Below are 20680 nucleotides of genomic sequence, written 5' to 3'. Positions count from 1 at the left end.
TACATACAAAAGAATGAAATTTTATGTTTATCTTACACCACACACAAAAATCAACTCAAAATAGGTAAAGACTGAAATGTAACACCTGAAACCATGAAACTTCTAGAAGAGAACATAGGGGGAAAGCTCTCGAACCTTGACCTTGGCAATGATTTTTTGGATAACACACCAAAATCCCAGGCCAAAAGAGATAAAATAAGTACATGGGACCACATCAAACTAAAAAGCTTCTGCACAGGAAGGGAAACAATCAACAAAATGAAAAGGCAACTGATAGACTGGGAAAAAATATGTGCAAAGCATGTATCTGATAAGGAATTAATATCCAAACTTTATAAATAACTCTTATAACACAATAGGGGGAAACAACCTGATTAAAAAGTGGCAAAGGACACGAACAGACATTTCTCCAAAGAAGACATGAAAGTGGCCAACATATATGTATGGAAAAGTGTTTAACATCACTAAGCATCAGGAAATGGAAATTAAAACCACTATAAGATGTCACTTCACTCCTCTTAGGATGGCTATTATCAAAAAGATAAGATATAACAAACGTTGGCAAGAGTGTGGAGAAAAGGGAACCCTAGAACACTGCTGTTAGAAATGTAGATGGGTATAGCCGTTATGAAAAATAGTATAACGGTTCTTAAGAAAATTGAAAATAGAACTATATGATCCAAATAAGATAAAATCACCACCTCATAAAGATACCTGCACTGTCATGTCCATTGCGTTATTCACAATAGCCAAGATATGGAAATACCATAAGCATCCGTCCATGAATGAATGGATGAAGAAAACGTGGTATATATATAGGCACACACATGTATAGACATACAATGGGATACCATTCACCCTTTAAAAAGGAAGGAGATCCAGCCATTTGCCATAACATAGATGGACCTAAAGGACATTATGCTAAGTAAAATGAACCAGACACAGAAAAATATTACGTGATCTCACTTACATGTAGAATCTTAATTTTTTTAAAAAAGGTCAAATATTCAGAGAGAGAGAATACAACAGTGGGTTACCCTGGGCAGAGTCAGGGGAAGGGGCAGGAAATGGGGAGATGTAGGACAAAGGATACGAAGTAGCAGATGTATAGGATGAGTAAGTCTAGGGAATCTAATGTACAAGAGGACTACAGTTAACAAAATTATATTGTATTACAGATTTTTTTTAATAAGGAGATTTCAGCTGCTCTTGTCACAAAAATACTATGTGAGATGCTGGATATGTTAATCGGTCTCACTATAGTAACCATTTGACTATCTGTACACATCACATACCATCATGTTGTAAGCCTCAAGTATACACAATACAAATTATTTTTAAGATAAGTAAAGTAAAATTCTCCTTTTAGCTCAGAAAAATAAAATTAACCCTACAGGTACAAATATGACATATGCATGACTATATATCCTAAAATTATTAATATTTCACTTAAATTTTCATATTGGTTCATAAGAGATATTTATGCCTGTGATCAGAGAACATGGGCACTATTATTAAATTATGCATTAAGTAATTACAGATATATTTAAGCACATAAAATTAAGATTTTCTGTTTTGTTTTGTTTTTTTTTTTTTCACCATGCTGGTTCAACTCTTGAGCTGTGGAATCAAGCTATTTTTTATTGCAGCCTGATATTTCCACTTTCAACCTGTCTGATTTTGGCAAGTTATTTGTGTCTAATGAAAGTGAAAGTAATTATAGTACCTATTAATACTTTGTAGACTTGTGGGTAATAAATATCAACTTTACCATTATTATTATAGTTATTGTAATTTTAGCAGTAAAAGACATAACTTTTCTGTATGGTAATTTTACAGAGTCATTTATTCATTACTTATAGGTATTGCAGGACTAGATATCTTTATGGATGTTAGATGTTGTAATTATGATACTTTTCTAATTATAAGAATAATATATATTCACTTTTTCTACAACATACTTTTCCACCCACTGAACAATATTTTCTAGACAATAATTTATGAATCTACCCACATCTTTTAAACAAAGATATACAACTTTATATTACAGATATAATGAAATTTTTAAAAGATCAATTTATCTACTTATATGCATCTTGGGGTTACATTCTTTGGTTGTCGTTGCCAGAGCACTGCTATACCCGTTTTGTTATTGTTTTTATATGTTTAGATATTTGTAGAAGTATTTCTTTTGACCAGATATGTATGTTGTTTTGCTGGATCATAGGATACATACATTTAAGGCTTAACAAAGTTTCCTGCCAAACATTTTGGATTGTTTCTCCTCACTACCATTACTAATGCTTGGTGTTATAAATCTTTTACTGTTTTGCCAATTCTGTAAGTGAAAGTTGTTTTTATTATATTGATTTGCAGTTTAATTATAGGGGACATAAGTGACTTTTTATATATATTGGTTATTTACATTTCGTTGGAATTGTCTATTCACTTCCTTTTTCAATTTTATCCTTTATTGATTTTAGAAGCTCTATATTTGGATATGTTTTATCTTCTCTGTGTGGCAAACATTTTCTCACAGATCATTTTTTTCCTTTGCTTATGGTATATTTTCTTATGTAGAACTTTATATCTTCATTTAGTCAGACACATTAGGAATATCCTTGGCAGTTTATGAATTCATATTATTTTTAAATGTCGTAATTTCAAGATTATAAAATAGTCCCTCATATTTTGTTTTAATCGTACAACTTTATACTTCTGTTTTTTCTCTCTTTGGAGTTTATTTTATGTATTTATATGTATTTTCCTGGCCTCTGTGTTTTGTGCTCTTCGTTTCCGCTGTGAGGACAGAGTAATGACTCTGCTCTGATAGGCAGTTTGGCAGAATATGACAGATGTGCCACAGAATCCCAGAACTGAAATTTCTATTCTTACCAGCAACAAGAAGAGAGACAGATTGTGAACTAGCACACAAATGGAGTTTTTTCTGTGTCTATCTCTAATAACAGTCGTTGAATAACTACCATTAGCAAAAATATTCGTTGAATAAACACCAGGTTCAAGTGTCACATTAAAATATTATAAAAAATAACATTTTATGGTATATTAATGTTGCTTTTGGAGTGAAATTCCCAAAGAACATAGATGTAAAATGTTGAACTCTTCATAAGGAGTGATATGAAGTTTTTTCCCTAGATCTCTGAAACTTTTGCCTTTTAAAATAGTGTTCATCTTTTAATTTCTGCAAATATGCTTGACCCCTCCCCAAGTTCTAGCATTAAAAAAATGTGCCGCAAATGCAAAAACGGGTGACAGCTAGGGCACATTTTAGCAGAATTTGAAATAGGTCATGTGAATTTTACTGTACTGAAATCCTAAAGAATCAGCCCATTCATTTCTTAGTGAAGAAGTTCAAATTAATGCTTTGTGCCTTCAGATTCAGACGTTTTCTTACCTGATCTTGTCTTGGTTTGTGTCTCAGTCTTCAGGAACCAGTATTACTGTGGACATCGCTGTCATGGGCGAGGCCCACGGCCTCATTACCGACCTCCTGGCAGACCCTTCTCTTCCACCAAACGTGTGCACATCCTTGAGAGCCGTGAGCAACTTGCTCAGCACCCAGCTCACCTTCCAGGCCATTCACAAGCCCAGAGTGAATCCCGTCACTTCGCTCAGTGAAAACTATATCTGTTCTGACTCTGAAGAGAGCTCTGAAAAAGACAAGCTTGCTATTCCAAAGGTAGGTAGTAATGACATACTCCCTAAAAGGTTAGACTATTTTTTTTTTAAATTGTCTTCTAGGTCTCCTTCCTGTCACCTCAACTCCATCTGCAGATTAATATCAATGACTCAGGCGAAATGTGTTGATCATGGTGACAAAAGGAATAAATATTTAAACATAAAGACTTCTGTCCTTATACTTGATAGTTTTCTATACATAGAAAATTTATCTTTTTATGTTATCTCTTTTATTTAATCTTTCATGTTATATGCAAAAAGTTTTTTCTTCTATATGCCAGATGCTTTTCTAAGGTGATAAGGATATTGCAGCAACAACAACAAAACAAAAAAGACAGAAATCCTTGCTCCTTTCTAGTGTAGATTCTGTTTAGAATTTGTTGACTCCTAAAACTGAAGGTTCTTTACTCTTCCATTTTCTTGAATGATATACTTCAAAATACCCTCATGACTTTCCAATACACAATCAGTTTTGAACCCCGAACAGTTTTAGTCAATTATAGATTATTTAAAGTGAAATATGTCCTCAGTGATTTCTATAAACATATATTTTATATGTAAAAGGAAGAAATTACACACATTTATTCTTTTTACATATATGGTATGAGTTTTACAAAAGCAAATTATAAGAAGATCTTCACCCAGTTTAGATCTCAGTATTAATTAAAAATAAGGCATATTAAAGACAGAAAATCAGTGTCCGTGGTCTCTGGTATATTCAGCACAGTTACTTATTTAGTAGACAGTCAGCTATCCCTTTGAGCTGATGGTCAGTCAGTAACACCTGTGCTTCTGCTGTTGTGCGTCTCTTCTCTCAGGAATGTGATCTTCATAACTTTGTCAATAACATATTTACATAGTTTCCTTCCAATATGCAATTCCCTAATAAAGATATACCTAAGTATAATACGACCAAGGAAATGGAGAGAGAGATTAACTGGTTCCTTCAGGTCTCAAAATAGACCTGAGGTCAAAGACAGATTTAAGGCAAGAAACCTGGTATTTAAGAGTGTTTGACTTTTTCTCTTCCAACTGAATTACCTTCTAAGATGCACATTCAGATGTTTAAGAGACACTGGAAACTATTTAATGTCAGAGCTATTCTTCAATCCATTCTTTTTTTTTTTTTTTTTGAGACGGAATTTCGCTCTGTCGCCCAGGGTGGAGTGCAGTGGCCGGATCTCAGCTCACTGCAAGCTCCGCCTCCCGGGTTTACGCCATTCTCCTGCCTCAGCCTCCCGAGTAGCTGGGACTACAGGCGCCCGCCACCTCGTCCGGCTAGGTTTTTTTTTTTTTTTTTCTATTTTTTAGTAGAAACGGGGTTTTCCCGGGTTAGCCAGGATGGTGGGATCTCCTCGCCTCGTGATCCGCCCGTCTCGGCCTCCCAAAGTGCTGGGATTACAGGCTTGAGCCACCGCGCCCGGCCTGTCAGAGCTATTCTTAAATCCCAAGTTGACATATAATTCATTTCTCAAAATTTTTTACCTTCTTCGGAAGATCAGAATGTCTTTGTGAACTATGCCTGTGTGGTTGGTTGATTAGGAGTAATTAGCCACAAACAAAAGTGGGTTGTGGTTCTGTCTATTATGACTGTTTCTGAAGTTGTAGAAAAAAGACCTTCAGTTTAACTTTTTTTTTTAATTTGTTTTTATTTTTAGATGGAGTCTCACTCTGTTGCTCAGACTGGAGTGCAGTGGCACGATTTTGGCTCACTGCAAGTTGGCCAGGCTGGTCTCAAACTCCTGACCTCAAGTGATCCACCCGCCTCGGCCTCCCAAAGTAGCTGAGATTTACATGGGATTACAGGCATGAGCCACCGCACCCCCTAGTTTAACTTTTAAGGTCAAGACTCACTTTAGAGGGTTGGTGCTCATCCTAGTGATCCCAGACTCTTATCTCAGTGCAGATGATGCTACATGTCCTGTTTAGGATATGGTGGGAGAAGAAATAAGAAGGGGAACAGCAGATTGGCCAGCAGGGTCTCCTATTAACAGGAGTTGACACTGATGACATTACCCATATCTCTGATGTCTAAGTTACATTAATCATAAGAGAAGTGGTGCATTTTGTGAAAGACTTACATTCTTACACTGAGCTCCTTTCGTTTGTAAATGAAGATAATACAGTCAATAATACTTAGGGGTATAGACTGTGGTGCAAGGTGATATAAATTAATTCATGCTCCCAAACCAGTGATCTTTGAGGAAAAACTTCTCATAATAACTAATATGTGTGTATAGGTTTGTAAATCCTGTTGAATAAATATAACTATAAAATTATCCCAGAGGTAATTGACTCACTCCTATAATCACGTATTTGTATAAGCATTGAAATAAAGACCCTAAAAGGTTATTTATTTATTTATTTATTATTTTTGTTTTAGACAGAGTTTGCTCTTGTCACCCAGGCTGGAGTGCAGTGGTATGATCTCGGCTCACTGCAACCTCCGCCTCCCAGGCTCAAGCGATTCTCCTGCCTCAGCCTCCTGAGCAACTGAGATTACAGGCACCCACTACCACGCCGAGCTAATTTTTATATTTTTGGTACACGGGGTTTCGCCATGTTGTTCAGGCTGGTCTCAAACTCCTGACCTCAGATGATCCACCCACCTTGGCCTCCCAAAGAGTTGGGATTACAGGTGTGAGCCACTGCGCCTGGCTGCTGATTTTTATGATATGCGTTCATTTTGGCCAGAGAATCTTTTATTAAATTTCTGAGCACTCAAATTTTAGATAGGTGATATTCAACCAATATAATTTAGTCCATTCATTTCCAATGAAAAGCTCATTTCCTTCTATTATAGTACATAAAATTTAAGAGATATAAAATATGCTTGGTAATGAAGTCAAGTCTCTTTCCTAGCGCCTGAGAAGGAGTTTGCCCCCTGGCTTGTTGAGAAGAGTTTCTTCCACTTGGACCACCACCACCTCGGCCACAGGTCTACCTACCTTGGAGCCTGCACCAGTACGGAGAGACCGCAGCACCAGCATCAAACTGCAGGAAGCACCTTCATCCAGGTGGCATACGGCTCCTGCTGGTTTAATGTCTCTTAGAGAAGTTACTTGCCAAAAATGAGTTGTAAATTACAGGAGAAGGAAGGCTAACCCATTACATTTGGTTGGAGGTCAGCTTTGAACATGGAAAGGGTACATGGTTTAAATGCAGAGCAGTATAGGGGTTAACATCAGATAATTAGGTTTAGCATCTGTTGTGTGACAGTAAATATAAGTGGAAAGCATGACCTGATGTGATCTCTGCCATTGTGACCTTAGAGGGGAAGGGTTAAGCTCCAGGGCGAAGGTAGGTAATTTTATCTACATTGAGATTCATACTGGGATCCTTAAATCAAAAGCGTCTAACTTGACATTTGCAATTGATATGAGATGCCCTTAGCCCAGTCACTAGCCTCCGCCAAGACCAGCTGTCTTAGCTTTGTACAAAAGACAAAAGAACAAATCAAAAGCAGATCATCCTAAGAACACCTAGATAAGTTCAAACATTTGGTAATTTAAACTTTTCTGAGGATATTAATTCCAATTTTTCAAAGCAACTTAAAAGCCAGAATTACCAGAACTAAAGAAAAGGTTATATTAACATCTAAAAAGAATTTTGAAGAAAATAGCTAAGGAAAGTGCATTTAGAAGGAGATACTGTGTCCTTTTCTATTTAGAATAAAAATATTGTACTTATCATACTTTATTCAAATCCATTAATTGTGAGACCATTTACCATATGATTTCAGGTTTTTGAAACACATATATCAGTTTTATCAATAACCTAATGAATGAAAAATATCCACATTTATGTCGTATTACATGATAGCAATATCAGAAGTAATTTTCTCCTGATCTTTAGTCTGGGATATAAATAAACCACCATACTGAAACTAATAGAAATATTTCAGATTATAAGAATTAATGACTACTGACTTCTCTTTTTTGATTAAAAATTTTTAATTGGTTTCTTCCATATTATTTGTATTCCAAAAAAAAAATCTGTAAAATTGGAAGCAAACTCGGCCGGGCTTGGTGGTTCACGCCTGTGATCCCAGCACTTTGGGAGGCCGAGGTGGGCGGATCATGAGGTCAGGTGATCAAGACCATCCTGGCCAACACGGTGAAACTCCGTCTCTACTAAAAATACAAAAATTAGCCAGGCATGGTGGCGGGCACCTGTAGTCCCGGCTACTTGGGAGACTGAGGCAGGAGAATGGCATGAACCTGGGAGGTGGAGCTTGCAGTGAGCCCAGATCGCACCACTGCATTCCAGCCTGGGCAACACAGCGAGACTCCATCTCAAAAAAAAAAAAAAAAAAGGAAGCAAACTCAAATGTCATTATGTATTTTATATGTCAGTAAAATTCCACTCCATCCTATTACCTGGACTTTTGTAAAACTTGTAAACAACACAAGAAGAGATTATGCAGTGTTTCATGAAAATTTCTTGAAATTTGAAATTAGAAGTCAATGGTAATATTTTTCTCTAAAAATATTGATCATTGACAATTGCTACAGCAGCAAATACTGATAAATGTGAATAGTATTACTGTTAACTATTGCTTGATAAAATGAATTACGTTTTCAGTGTGTATCATTAGAGTCTGCCTATTTTGCCAATGCACCTTGCTAAGTTTACTGTCATAGCATAGGTAATGCTTCATGATTTCCTTCCCATAGGATGACTATCAAAAATCCACTCATGCCTTGTCAAATGTCTTTCTTTCTGTTATTCTTTGTTACTTCTAGTCAAATCCTATTTCCCCTGCTTTTCTCTTCTCTTAGTCAATTAGATGAACTTGAGGGTTTAAATTGAAATCATGACAAGGAAAAAAGTTCCAAGAACTTTTAAGAACTTAACGCCCGAAGATCTTGTCATTCTTCTTTGTAAAATGGATACATCCAAATATTTACAATAGAGATAAGGAATAGCATATGATTCCATTCATTCTCATTCTCTCATTCCTAAAAATACTCATAGATGTCTTGCCTGGGTATACGTTTTCCTCACTGCCTAATATACTATCTCATAATCTCACTGTCCTGTGAAAAGTACTGATGTAAAATCTGAAAGCAATATAATTTCTTCATCATTGTGAAGAAAGGAAATTCATTCTGAATAGAATTTGATCCCTTTCAGGAAAACCCATTTATAAGTAAGTGGCAGTAATACCACCAGTAAATACAGCTAGTTTTGGCTTGATCATAAATCAAAGTTAAAACCTTCTTTTGAGTTTTAGCCCTGAAATTGCTTCCCTTTTAGCCCTTTATTTATTCCTTCCCATATCTGTTCATTTATTGGGTCTCTTTAAGGACTACATTGATCAAAAGAAGAATAAGAGTGAGAAATAAAAATTAGGAACACAACTTATATTCCTTTATATATACAGCTGGATAATTTGCTCTGGGTAATTTTAAATACAATCTGGTAGAAAGCACACTGGACTGAGAATCTGAAGGGTCGTGGCCCTACTACTTAGAAATGTACTGTGTTCTTAGAGGCAAGTCATTAGCTTGCCAGAGTCTCTGTACCCAATTACAAGGAGTCATTAGGGAAAAGGGGAGCTTGGACATAATTGGAGGAGTAAATTAGATGGAATAATACAAGTAGGTGCTTTAAAAAGTAGGCTTTAGAGAAATAGAAAAAGCTGAAATAAATCAGACCCTAAATCATTCCAAGTTGACCTTGGAATTGACCCCTGCCTGTGTATTCAGGCAAAAAGAAAGCAGTCAACTTGGCAAAAGAGACAGTTACCTGATCAGACTTTAAGGACTTAGAATGGAGTCATTATGGGGATAATAAGAGCACAAGACCACCTTTGGGAAGAAGATTGAGATCTTCCATCACAGGCACATAGATAATTTTCTTCTGCTGTGCCAGCATGCGGAAACCATGTAAAGCCTTTCCTAAGCTGTTCTCCTTTATGGAATCCAAATATTTCATATTCATGAAATTTAAACAGGAATCCAGAAATAAAGAACAACGATGGAAAGCTGATAACTGTGAGGGTCTCAGAAAGCAATATATGAAAGCACCTGTAAACTATAGAGCATTTATGTATAATATAATACATTGATTTATTGTATTAATAGTAAAATACAATAATTGTATTAAGAATGTGATACGACTAGGATGTTATTTATCTTGAGTTCATTAAATCTGCATTTATTAAGGATACTCTAATGTATTTTGCAAACTTTAAAATGATTACATTTTATTTGAATACATTTTATTTGAAAAAATAGTAAATTGTTGAGATAACCTTCATAATATATTTTTCTGATATATTAAAACATTCAGTTACTGTAAGACATTATCTTTAAAAAGTCTACTTAGACAAGTAAAAGTAATAACCTATTCACTGTATTATGTAATGAGAACTGCAAACATTTGGCCACATATACACTATATAATAGTTGTTCACAGTAATCAGTTAGTCAATCCAGCAAAATAAATTAAAAAGCACCAGCACCACCAGGAAATAGCCAGTGTTGTTATCTGTTTCAGATCCAAAGTTTCTTTCATCTCATTGTTTCCTAAATATCAAGAACTTGTGAAATACCTAGGATGTGCTTTCTGAGAAGGATGTCAAACAAATATTTTTATGCCTTACTTAATTGCATTTTATAATTGCTGAAGGTCATACCACATTTCAAATGTCCTCATATATGGAAAACTGCTATTAGAAGTGGGGAGAAAAGATGAAGTTTTAAAATACCTGGGTCAATAGTTGAAAAAAAATCTCTCTGAAATGGAAAAAAAAAAAATTGAGATAAGAAGTGTCAGAGTGTCAAATTGACCTCAACACAAATTACAGATCTTACCCACTGCTGAATTTACTAGTAATCAAAGGATACAGACAGTAGTAAGACTCATGCTTAGCGTGCTTTCCTTTGAGAGGTCTATTAGTGCAATTTTCTGAAAGTCCCTTTATTCCACATTAGCACATGTTCTGGTTTGGATTTAGCAATCAGGGTTCTAAGCAATGCATGCATAATATTACTTGCACAGAGGGAACCATTTCAGCTCTGGAACCTCTCCAAATTCTATCGTTATTAATTATAAACTTATATGGCAATCTCCATGCATCCGTGAGCCCATAATTCTATCGATTTTAGGTGTTTTACGATAAGCCACCCACACAGACCAGGCACATCCTGGTTACATTGCCAATCTAAGATTGGCAAAAGATCAAATTGTCAAATTGTATTTATGTAAATTGTAGATTATACCCAGTACCAAATTTACTAATGCTTGAAAGGACACAGGTGTTAGCAAACACAGACCAAGCACTTTTCCCTTGGAGCAGTCCAAGATTGCCAACACAACTTTCGAAATTCCCTTCTCTCCCAAATTAGGATGGAGTCTATTTCAGATTCAACATGTATAAATTTTGAGCAACACATACAGAGAAATTTTGTCTTGGAATACCTCCAAAATTTATATCTCATTAATTGCATGACTTACATAACATTCTCTAGCTCAGTTTTCCATGAATCTATTAATTCCACATTTGTTTACAATAAGCAACCTAGACAGACCAAGTACATCCTGGTAAAAGCATTTGCTAGATGAAGATTCTGCATTACCTTTCACCTAGTACATATCATCAGTATGGTTAGCATCAGCTCCATTGTTGGCATGTCCTTTTTTACAGATTCCCTTGTAAAAAGGGAATTTGACTAGATAATCACTTTTTTTCTTGGTTATCACCAGTAAAGAGAAATCATAAGCTAAAGGCCTGCTGCTAATCATTTCCGTCACAAGGAAATAATGCAAAAAAAATTATTTTGAATGATTTCATGGTCATTCAGTTTTGAATACAAATCCACCAAAATAATAGAGTACTGAAGTAAGCATCATGACACTTACAGCTTATGTAAATTCACCCGCATCTTAACCAGTTAATCTGCAAGCCTCTTTTAGAAAATCTGTGAGGAACGCAATTTTAGAGTACAGTGAGAAGGTGTTTAATTTTTATTAATTGGATAATAAGAAAGTTATCTTTCCTCTTTGTTAACCCAGTATGGTTGATGAGTAACTGCTTTATCCCTGCAACAGAGATTGTTTTTACATAATCTGTTTCATCACTGGGAAGTACAGTGGTTCTGTCACTGAACCTGAACCAATACTCAGATTGGCAAATCTATTACAAAAATGATGGTTGGGTTCTGGCAAGACTGGCCCAATAACTGATGAATAATTTCTTTTATTTTCTTTTAATTCTGTCTTGTCGGTGCTGTTAGTCCTGATTCTTGGAATAATCCAGTGATGATGACCCTCACCAAAAGCAGATCCTTTACTTCATCCTATGCTATTTCTGCAGCTAACCATGTAAAGGCTAAAAAGCAAAGTCGACCAGGTAAGTAACTTAACTGGAGAAGGGTTCATACTGTAAGTGTGGAGTCACAGAACGAACCAGACCTTAAGCGTTGAAATATTCTGAGGGTGCCCTGTATTCAGATATGTTTGGTTTGTCTGTTCTAATAACCAATTAGTTATTTTTTAAAGTCTCAATAACCAATTAGTTATTTAAATTTCCACCTTATGTGATGATATAGATTCCTTCAAAGTTGTTGTATCAGAGTTCCTATCTTGAACTAATTAGATGCACAGGAAATCACTTTTACCATCAAGAATCATCTCTGGTAGCATCGTCTCGTAATAGAACTTCCAATGTTTTAGTCTCTATTAAAATTGTTTTTCAGGAGTATGATATATACTTAAAGGAAGTGTTTCATTTACTACACATGAACTATGATAGGGAATTGAGATATCGAAATTAAGAATAATAAAGCTTTAGATAGGAACATGAAATGATATTGGGGAAGACTACCTCATTTGTTCAGGGTTCTTGCTCACCTAAACCTGTAATAGGAGTTTTTTGTGAGATTCTGTCTCTGAATTGCCTTTCCTCTAGAAGCCCAATTAAGAATCTGGGATGTTTCCTCTGACCTTTCCTTTTTGGAATCACGGTTTCACTTCTCAGTATTACAGAAAATATCAATGAGATTTTCAGTAACTTCCTTAGTTTCTTAATCTACTGCCTTTAGCAGTTTAAGAGTTCATCAAATGGTTAAAAGTAAAACTGCCCACTTCCCACTGAGATATGAAACATTCAAGTTCTGGCTGCCATGGCAACCCCAAACTCCAATTTTTATGTCATCAGCTTCATGACATTGCTAAAAGCTCTGCTGGCTTGCCTCCCGAATAGCTGCACCCCTCTGTCTGAATCCTTCACTTCTTACTCCATGCCAATAGTCAGTAAATCGTGCTATGAAGGGAAGAACAATTTACAAGATTTGGGCTCACCTTTCTGAGGTTCTCCTCTTTATGGGAATCTAATCCCTCAGAATTGTGTGCTTTGCCTTGATAGCTTTTTTGTATCATTTTATTGAAATTACATCAGTAAAAGAAACCATGAAGCTAATCTACTTTTCCAACAACTAATCTGGTCCTCTCTGCTCTTTAGAAATGTTCATTAAATTTTGCCACTGAGAAGTTATTAATGACCTGCTAATAAAATTGAGCTTTCACCAGGGCCAGGCAATGTAGGATAATGTAGGCAAATACTTAAATTGAGATATTCCTGAAGGCAAATGCGGATTAGCTCAGTACTAAGAAGAATCATCTGGGACTCCAGCAAGGTGGAGAAACTGCATTTGAGAATTCCACATTAAACCCAACAATTTTTTTGTTAAAGGAGCGCTAAAGTGGTTTTAGGTATATAGGGCCCCTTGGCTCCCTACAAAAATATATACAGATACTTTTGGAAGGGAAGCATCACCAGTTCAGGGCCATGAGATTTTATCAGATCAGATTCAAACATAGAGCTTACAACCAGGATCGCTAATTGCACAAAGAAACACCATGAGTTTGAGTTAACAGAAATAAAAATACAAGTTTCTAGATCTATAAAATGATGAAAATATTTAAATTAAAATTTAATTCAAAATTTACATATTTAAGGAAAATAATAGCAATGAGAAAAGATGTAACTGCAGAGCAGCTAAATATAACTTTTGGAAATGTAGTCAAGGAAATATTAAATAGCATAGTAGACTACTGAGTTAGTAAACTGGGTAGAGAACGATCTGAAGAAATTATCCAGAGAGCAATACAGATGAAAAATTGGAAAATATAATAGATTTTAGGATATATAGAAAAATTAGAGAGTCTAATATACCTGATATGTGTAATCAGAGTTTTAGTAGCAGATAGAAGACAAAAAATACTTAGGAGAAGCCTAGTAAATGGAAAGAAACTCACACGTAAATACAAAATAGTGAAACTACACAACACCAAAGATACACACACAAAAAAATCCTAAAGTCTACCAGAGAAAAGACAAATTTCCTTTTCAGGAAAGGCAGTCAGGCTGAGAGCAGAACAGTCAGAAATACTAGGAGTCAGAACACAGTAGAATATCTTCTTCAAAGTTCTGAAACAATGTGATAACCTAAAGTTTTGTGCCTGGCAGATTCATCTTACAAGAATAGGAGTGAACTAAAGACAATTTGAAGGAAGTCAAAACTTTACCATCTGCCAAATCTTTACTAAAGGAATTTATGATGGATATATTCTAGAAAGAAGTGGAAGAAGAGAAAGTTTGAGATCTAATAAAAATGTTAAACAAATCTGAAAACCATGAGTCAATCCAAACAAACATTAAATTCATAAATGATAGTATTTCCAGATTTGTGAATAGTTTTTATAAGATTTTTTAAGGACAGAACTACAATTTCAGACAGTAATAATACGTAATTCAAGAGTTGAAATATAAATTTAAGTGTTCTAAATCTGTGAGTAGCTCAGAAAGGGGGTTCAGATGAGGAAACTGAGGAACAAGAAGGTTAAGTAATTTGCTTTCTCTAGGTCATACAATGAATCCCGAATACTTTCTTTTGTCCTGATGACTTCATACTAGAAAAAAATGAGGATGACAAATTGTCATAATTTAAGGTTAGGATTTTTTTTGGCTCTGACCTTGGGTAGATGCAAGATAATAGAAGGATTTGGTTTTCTCTCCCTGTTTCTTTGGTTAAGTAATAACATAAAAATTATTGAATAACCAACATGATAAGATCAAGAAGCTGAAAATTATGATTAGGTAGACACTGGAAATAACAGAGCAAATGATGCAACAGCCTCATATTCCTGTGTCCTGATCCCCAGTTTGTATGACTGCACTCTAGAAGAAAGAGCAAAGTGTAAAAGGAAAGGAATGTTCACATAAGATACCACATGGGCAGGTGGTAGGAGTGAGAGCCACAGGCACAGTGAGAGTGCCCTTCCATTCTTGCCATCAGGTGCATAAGACATTTCTATCATGATCATTTTGGAGTGGATTTTGCATTGTGGCATCTTTAGACAGCTGTCACAGCACAGCTAAAAGTTTATAAAATAACCTATATCCCAGGCATGCTGAATCTAACTAATTAAATTCCTAAAGGTCTGCCAAAAGAGACAAAAACGTCTATCAAGAATGAGAGAGCCGAAAAGAGATTACAACTCTATCCTAATCAGATGGACCCTTCTGCTTTAAAATCCTTGCTTCCCTGTTTGGGTTGTTGATGGAGCTAAGTAGTTGTGACATGTTTGATGCAGTTGACTGTGATGCATCCTGGTTTTCCATAAACTCCATGGAAAGAAGCTGGGAAGAGCCCCCTCGTGGCAAAGAGTGTAAGCAAATGGAATCAAATGAAATGTGAAGAAAGTCTGAGGAAACATGTAAGAGCAATAGGCAATGAGGTGGAGAGAAAGCGAGTATGAAGTAAGAAGAGACACACAGAAAGATAAATACCCTGTTTCCAGAGAGGACTAATGAAATCTGTTCTTTGTGCAAATCAAGTAAACAGAGTGTCCTTTAGTTCAGTCAATCAATGTTAATTTTAAATAACTGAAACACAAGTTATTATGCAGTTACTAATATAAAATAAATGAATGAAATCACATAGGACTCCTTTAATTGAAGCTTAAAAGCAGGAGATTCAAATATAATTTGTATTTTCAATTTTGCTCTTCTAGTATGAGTCACTGACATTGTGGAGTTACCATGATACTATTCTGCTTTAAAAATTCCTTGAATTTATAGTTACTGTATTTGCAGTAGTCCTTTCCTGGATTCTTGTAAGTTTGGCTGCCGATTGCAGTGATAACAGATATCTCTACACCTATAATCTAGACTGTTTCTCTTATACAAAATTTGAAAATATAGAGAACTTTAATTATGGTATTGTGATTCTTTTTCTTTGGCATTCTCTTTAGATGCAATTTCTGCTTTGGAAAAAATATTCAGGCTGTCCGTTTTCATCTGGGCATGGAAAAAAGAGATGTCTTTATCAGACAAGCTGGTTCCTTTTTTGTTCCATTAAAATTAAACTGAGAGAGTTTTATAGCACAAAACAGATGGATTCACTTAAATAATTCCCCTGCAGTATTGTTTATTTTCTCTCTTTGATTGCCCAAAATTCCTTGTGTCCTGACACACATTTTCTCATGCTCTCAGGAACAAGGAATTAAAGGCCGAATTACTCAAAGGAGTTGGCATTTTAGACTTTATTTTAAAATTATATTTTAATTTTCGTTTTAAGTGTTTTGATTTTAAGTATTTCACATTAGGACAGTTTGAATCATTCAAAATTTATGTTTCATGAGCTATGTCTTCTTCCTGGAATCTGCTAAAATTACTCAAACATAAAGTGAAGATAAATAATATATTTGAGAGAATGCATGTTTATCTGAATCTCTTCAGTCATGTGTGAGTGTGTAAATGTGTGAGTGTGCGATGTAAAATCAGATGAGATTTTCAAAGGTTCTAACAGTCATCCCTCTAACTTTAGACATGATTACATTCAATGCATTTTAGAAAATTTGTTTTTGAAGACTTCCAAAGGTTATTCCTCCCAGTTCCTTAGACTGTCCTCTTCCTGTATCTGAAATCATTTATTTATAGTTTATCCTTTCTATAAAGAAAATTTGGTTATTATCTGCATTTATCTCCCTATCTTTTTGAAGACCGATACGGTCTTCAAAATATGCATGTACATCCTAATTCTTTCTGTTTTTAAACTTCAAGTAAACTATGATAATGCACACTGGGAAAAATAGTAGTTTGGCTTTGGGAAAAAAAGAGAACTTACACTTTTATAACTTTAGCTTCTCACCTGCAGAATAGAAATATCCCTGCTTCTCATGAGTGTTGCCAAGAGTTACGCTTTGTGTGTGTGTGTGTGTGTGTGTGTGAGACGGATTCTTGCTCTGTCGCCCAGGCTGAAGTGCAGCTGTGGCATGATCTCAGTTCCCTGCAACCTCGGCCTCCCGGGTTCAAACGATTCTCCTGCCTCAGCTTCCAGAGTAGCTGAGATTACAGGCATGCACCACCATAACAGGCTAATTTTTGTATTTTTAGTAGAGATGGGGTATCATCATGTTGACCAGGCTGTTCTCGAACTCCTGATCCCAGGTGATCCCCATTCCTCGGCCTCCCAAAGTGCTGGGATTACAGGCATGAGCCACCGCGCCTAGCCGAGTTATGCTTTTAAAAGTGTTCAAAATATGTAGACTAATGCTACAGAAGCAGAGCTTCTCTATTACAGGTTTATTTTAAATTTCATCCCAGGCAGTAAATTTGATGTCTTAAAATCTGCTTGTTTGTTTAAATTTAGTTAATCCGTGAGTTCCAAGAACTCTAATGTTTGTGTGATTTTTAAAATTTGTGTTTGAGAGTGAATTGCATGTATCTGAAGCAATCAGCTGGCAGCTACTAAAACTTAGCAATGAAAAAAATCACTCTTCTCATAAATTGCCTTCAGAAAAAACAGGGTGTCAAGACAGAAATGGACAATGTTCTCATGGGCTTTGAGCTATTGTTCTGTAAAAAAAAAATTGTGTAGAAAACTGTCCCAAAACTCACAGTTTACTATGAGAACAATCAAGGAATTGCCTAACACAGTGTCTATCAGGAATCTCTTTTTCTTATGACACAGCAATTACTTTTAATTGCTGTTTTTGCAATTACTTTTCATTGCAAAAACCACAATTACTTTTGCACCAACCTAATAAAACTTTGCCCTGGCCCTACCCAACCCTATCCAGACTTGCCCAGCAACCTCTCTGACCACGTTCCCTGCCCCTCTTTTTCCTTTCTGCTAAGCTGCCAACCACTGACCTCCTGACTGCTCCTCTGACATCCCCCAGGTATGTCCCTCTTTCCTGAATGTGCTTTCCCCAGCTACTTCTGTCTAAATGTCTTCTGTATTTCATGAGGCCTCTATTCAAATTTTACCCACCCCTATCCCTTCCCAGCCAGGAAGGCCTTCCCAGTCCATCCTATCTAAAGAGCATTTATGTTCTTCCCTGCCTTCTACCCTGTGCATTGTTTTCTTCCTATTACTTGAATTTAAGTTAACTTTTCTTTTTTATTGACTTTATTTTTTTAGTTTCTGTCTCCCCTAAAAAGGTGGGAGCTCCATTAAGAGCAGGGATTTTATTTTGTACCCTACTCCATCCATGGAGCAAGACTCACAATAAATACTTGTTGGATGAAAAAAATCCTTGAGATACTCAGTACAGATTCCTTGGTAAAGTTTCTACCACATCATACTAGGATTCTGCTCCTTAACGGCCACAGTACCTTTCTAAGATTATCTGGAGTCCCAGTCTAAATCCAAAAAGTGGTCAAAATTAGACCAACCCTTTTTAACCTTTACATCACAGCACCCATATATGTGTAATAGTATTTGTGAATACCATAGCATTAGAGAAATGAGAAGGGATTTTGAGTTTTAAAACTAGATTTGCTTTATTTTATAAAATTATAATGAGAAAACTAATTATAAGCTGTTGGAGATAATATTAAAATTGAGTTTATTCTAGAGTTTCCAAATAAAATATTTCTTTTAAAAAAATATTTTCAACCATTAATACTGCACAGCAAACTTGGAACCCACTTGCTGCACGCAATCATACATTGGCTGGGAAATTCTGAGTTAAAACCTTTGTGAACTTAATTTTTTGTTTTGATTTGTTTTTGGCTCAGGATACTATGTAATGTGAAGGTTTGTCGTTATCTTTGGAAAAAATAACTGAGTCTTTTTAATAGAAGTAGAAACCCAAATAAAAACCATTAGGCATGACATAAGGAGCAATGCAAATGCTGCCTAATAGGCCATTGATTTTACTTCCCCCTTGGATAATCTCTGATAGAGGTACTGGTTTATAAGCCTCATTTTACTAAGAATAGCTGGGTTTACTCTATATTCTTCCATGTACTAGTACTGTGACCTTGGGAGGGTTTTTTACCCTCTCTGGGTCCAAGTGGTTTTGTTTGCTTAGTATAAAGGCTGGGAGGGGGTTGAGCTGCTGCTTAGGAATCAACAATAGATATGCTGAGAAAGAACTAGAAGGGAGTGCTGCTTTTCACACTGAAGCAAGGGGAGAGTGAGATTTCTCATCTTTAACAACAACAACAACAAAAGGAAATAACAGTGCCAACAAGAAATTAAAAAGAAAATTATACACACACACACACACACACACACACACACACACACACAAACTCCCTCAACAAACTTAATATTCTTTTCAGTGGACCAGAAAACCTTTGGTGTGACAAATCAAACTTTTGAGGAAGCTAGATCCTGGAAGCAAACTTCGCTGTAAGCCAACTGCCAGCTAACCACACACATAATTTGATGATGTGAAGGTGGATGGCTGTAAATTTTCCTAAGTGGTGAGAAATAGAGAATGACTTTTAATAATGTCATTTCATTTGCCCTACAGTACATTGTTCAGCCGTAAAATCATGAAAACCAGTAAGCAGGTTTTTGGCCAGAAGTTATTCCTCTCCTTTTTTCCATTTTAAGTGCAGGCTGCCTTCTCTGTGTTTGGGAGACAGTAACTTCAAAAGACATCTTCCTTGTCTTCCAACAGCCACACTTTGAAATCTAAGCCAGTGTCCTGTAAAACTCTTACAATCGAGAGTAAATACAGACAGTTTGGCGCAAATATCCACACTTGAAATGGAAGCTTTAGGTCTATTGTTTGATCTGAAATGGATTATATTACATTTTAAAATGTTTTCTTCAAAAATTATTTTGATCAAAGCAGTCTTTCACACTGAAAGGTCTTATTTCACTGAAACTGTGAGTTAAGAAGGTTAATTTCCTCTCAGTAATGCATCTTCTTTATTTACATATTTTAAGCATCTGATGCCTGCTGAACTCTGCCCCAGATACTGGTTAATATTTAAAACAATAGCAGATCCTGTTCCTGCTAAAACCTTCACAACCTAAGAGAAAATCAACACATGAGAAAATTTTAACTATTATTTCCATGTCAGAATGACAAGAAGAAACAAAAATGGGAGGAGAAAATAATATCCTTCTGTCCTGAAGTTACTCCAGGACACCAAGGCTTTGACTGTATGTGTCAACATTGCCACTATTTTTTTATGATGATTCATTCCTCCCATTTAATGCTGTGGAGACACCCCAACCGCACTGGCTTCAGATGTTGGTATGTGGGGGAGGCCAGCCCAGTGACCTGAGCAGGCACGTGGTTGTTACTGAGTTTGTAAGAGTCCAGGTGAAGTTCAACAGTTGCAATTTTGCATTTTAAAGACATTTGTTTAGTTACTTAACTCTCATTCTTTCTTAGGTGCCCTCGCTAAAATTTCACCTCTTTCATCGCCCTGCTCCTCACCTCTCCAAGGGACTCCTGCCAGCAGCCTGGTCAGCAAAATTTCTGCAGTGCAGTTTCCAGAATCTGCTGACACAACTGTCAAACAAAGTCTAGGTTCTCACAGGGCCTTAACTTACACTCAGAGTGCCCCTGACCTATCCCCTCAAATCCTGACTCCACCTGTTATATGTAGCAGGTAAGGATTTTTTATGAACTGAAGTTTAATAATAAAACTGATGGTGGTTTTTCCCTAGAAATACCTACCACCAGCCCACGCAGCTTGGGGTAGGTTTGTCAAAGT

At 36.0% G+C, this 20680-nt stretch overlaps 1 protein-coding gene across 1 annotated transcript in view; it reads left to right on the top strand.

Moving 5' to 3' along the window:
• Positions 1 to 20680, top strand: part of PDE3A (phosphodiesterase 3A) — a 326043-nt gene that overhangs the window by 259378 nt on the left and 45985 nt on the right. The window contains 4 exon segments of the mRNA XM_017888601.1: positions 3443 to 3700; positions 6562 to 6716; positions 11943 to 12058; positions 20356 to 20575. Coding sequence (XP_017744090.1) covers positions 3443 to 3700; positions 6562 to 6716; positions 11943 to 12058; positions 20356 to 20575 — 749 coding nt within the window.

This window comes from Rhinopithecus bieti, unplaced genomic scaffold (genome assembly GCF_001698545.2).
Source record: "Rhinopithecus bieti isolate Rb0 unplaced genomic scaffold, ASM169854v2 scaffold_15769, whole genome shotgun sequence".
NCBI classification, from domain to species: domain Eukaryota; kingdom Metazoa; phylum Chordata; class Mammalia; order Primates; family Cercopithecidae; genus Rhinopithecus; species Rhinopithecus bieti.
Note: the sequence above shows the minus strand (reverse complement) of the source record. Positions and strands in the feature narration are given on the sequence as shown.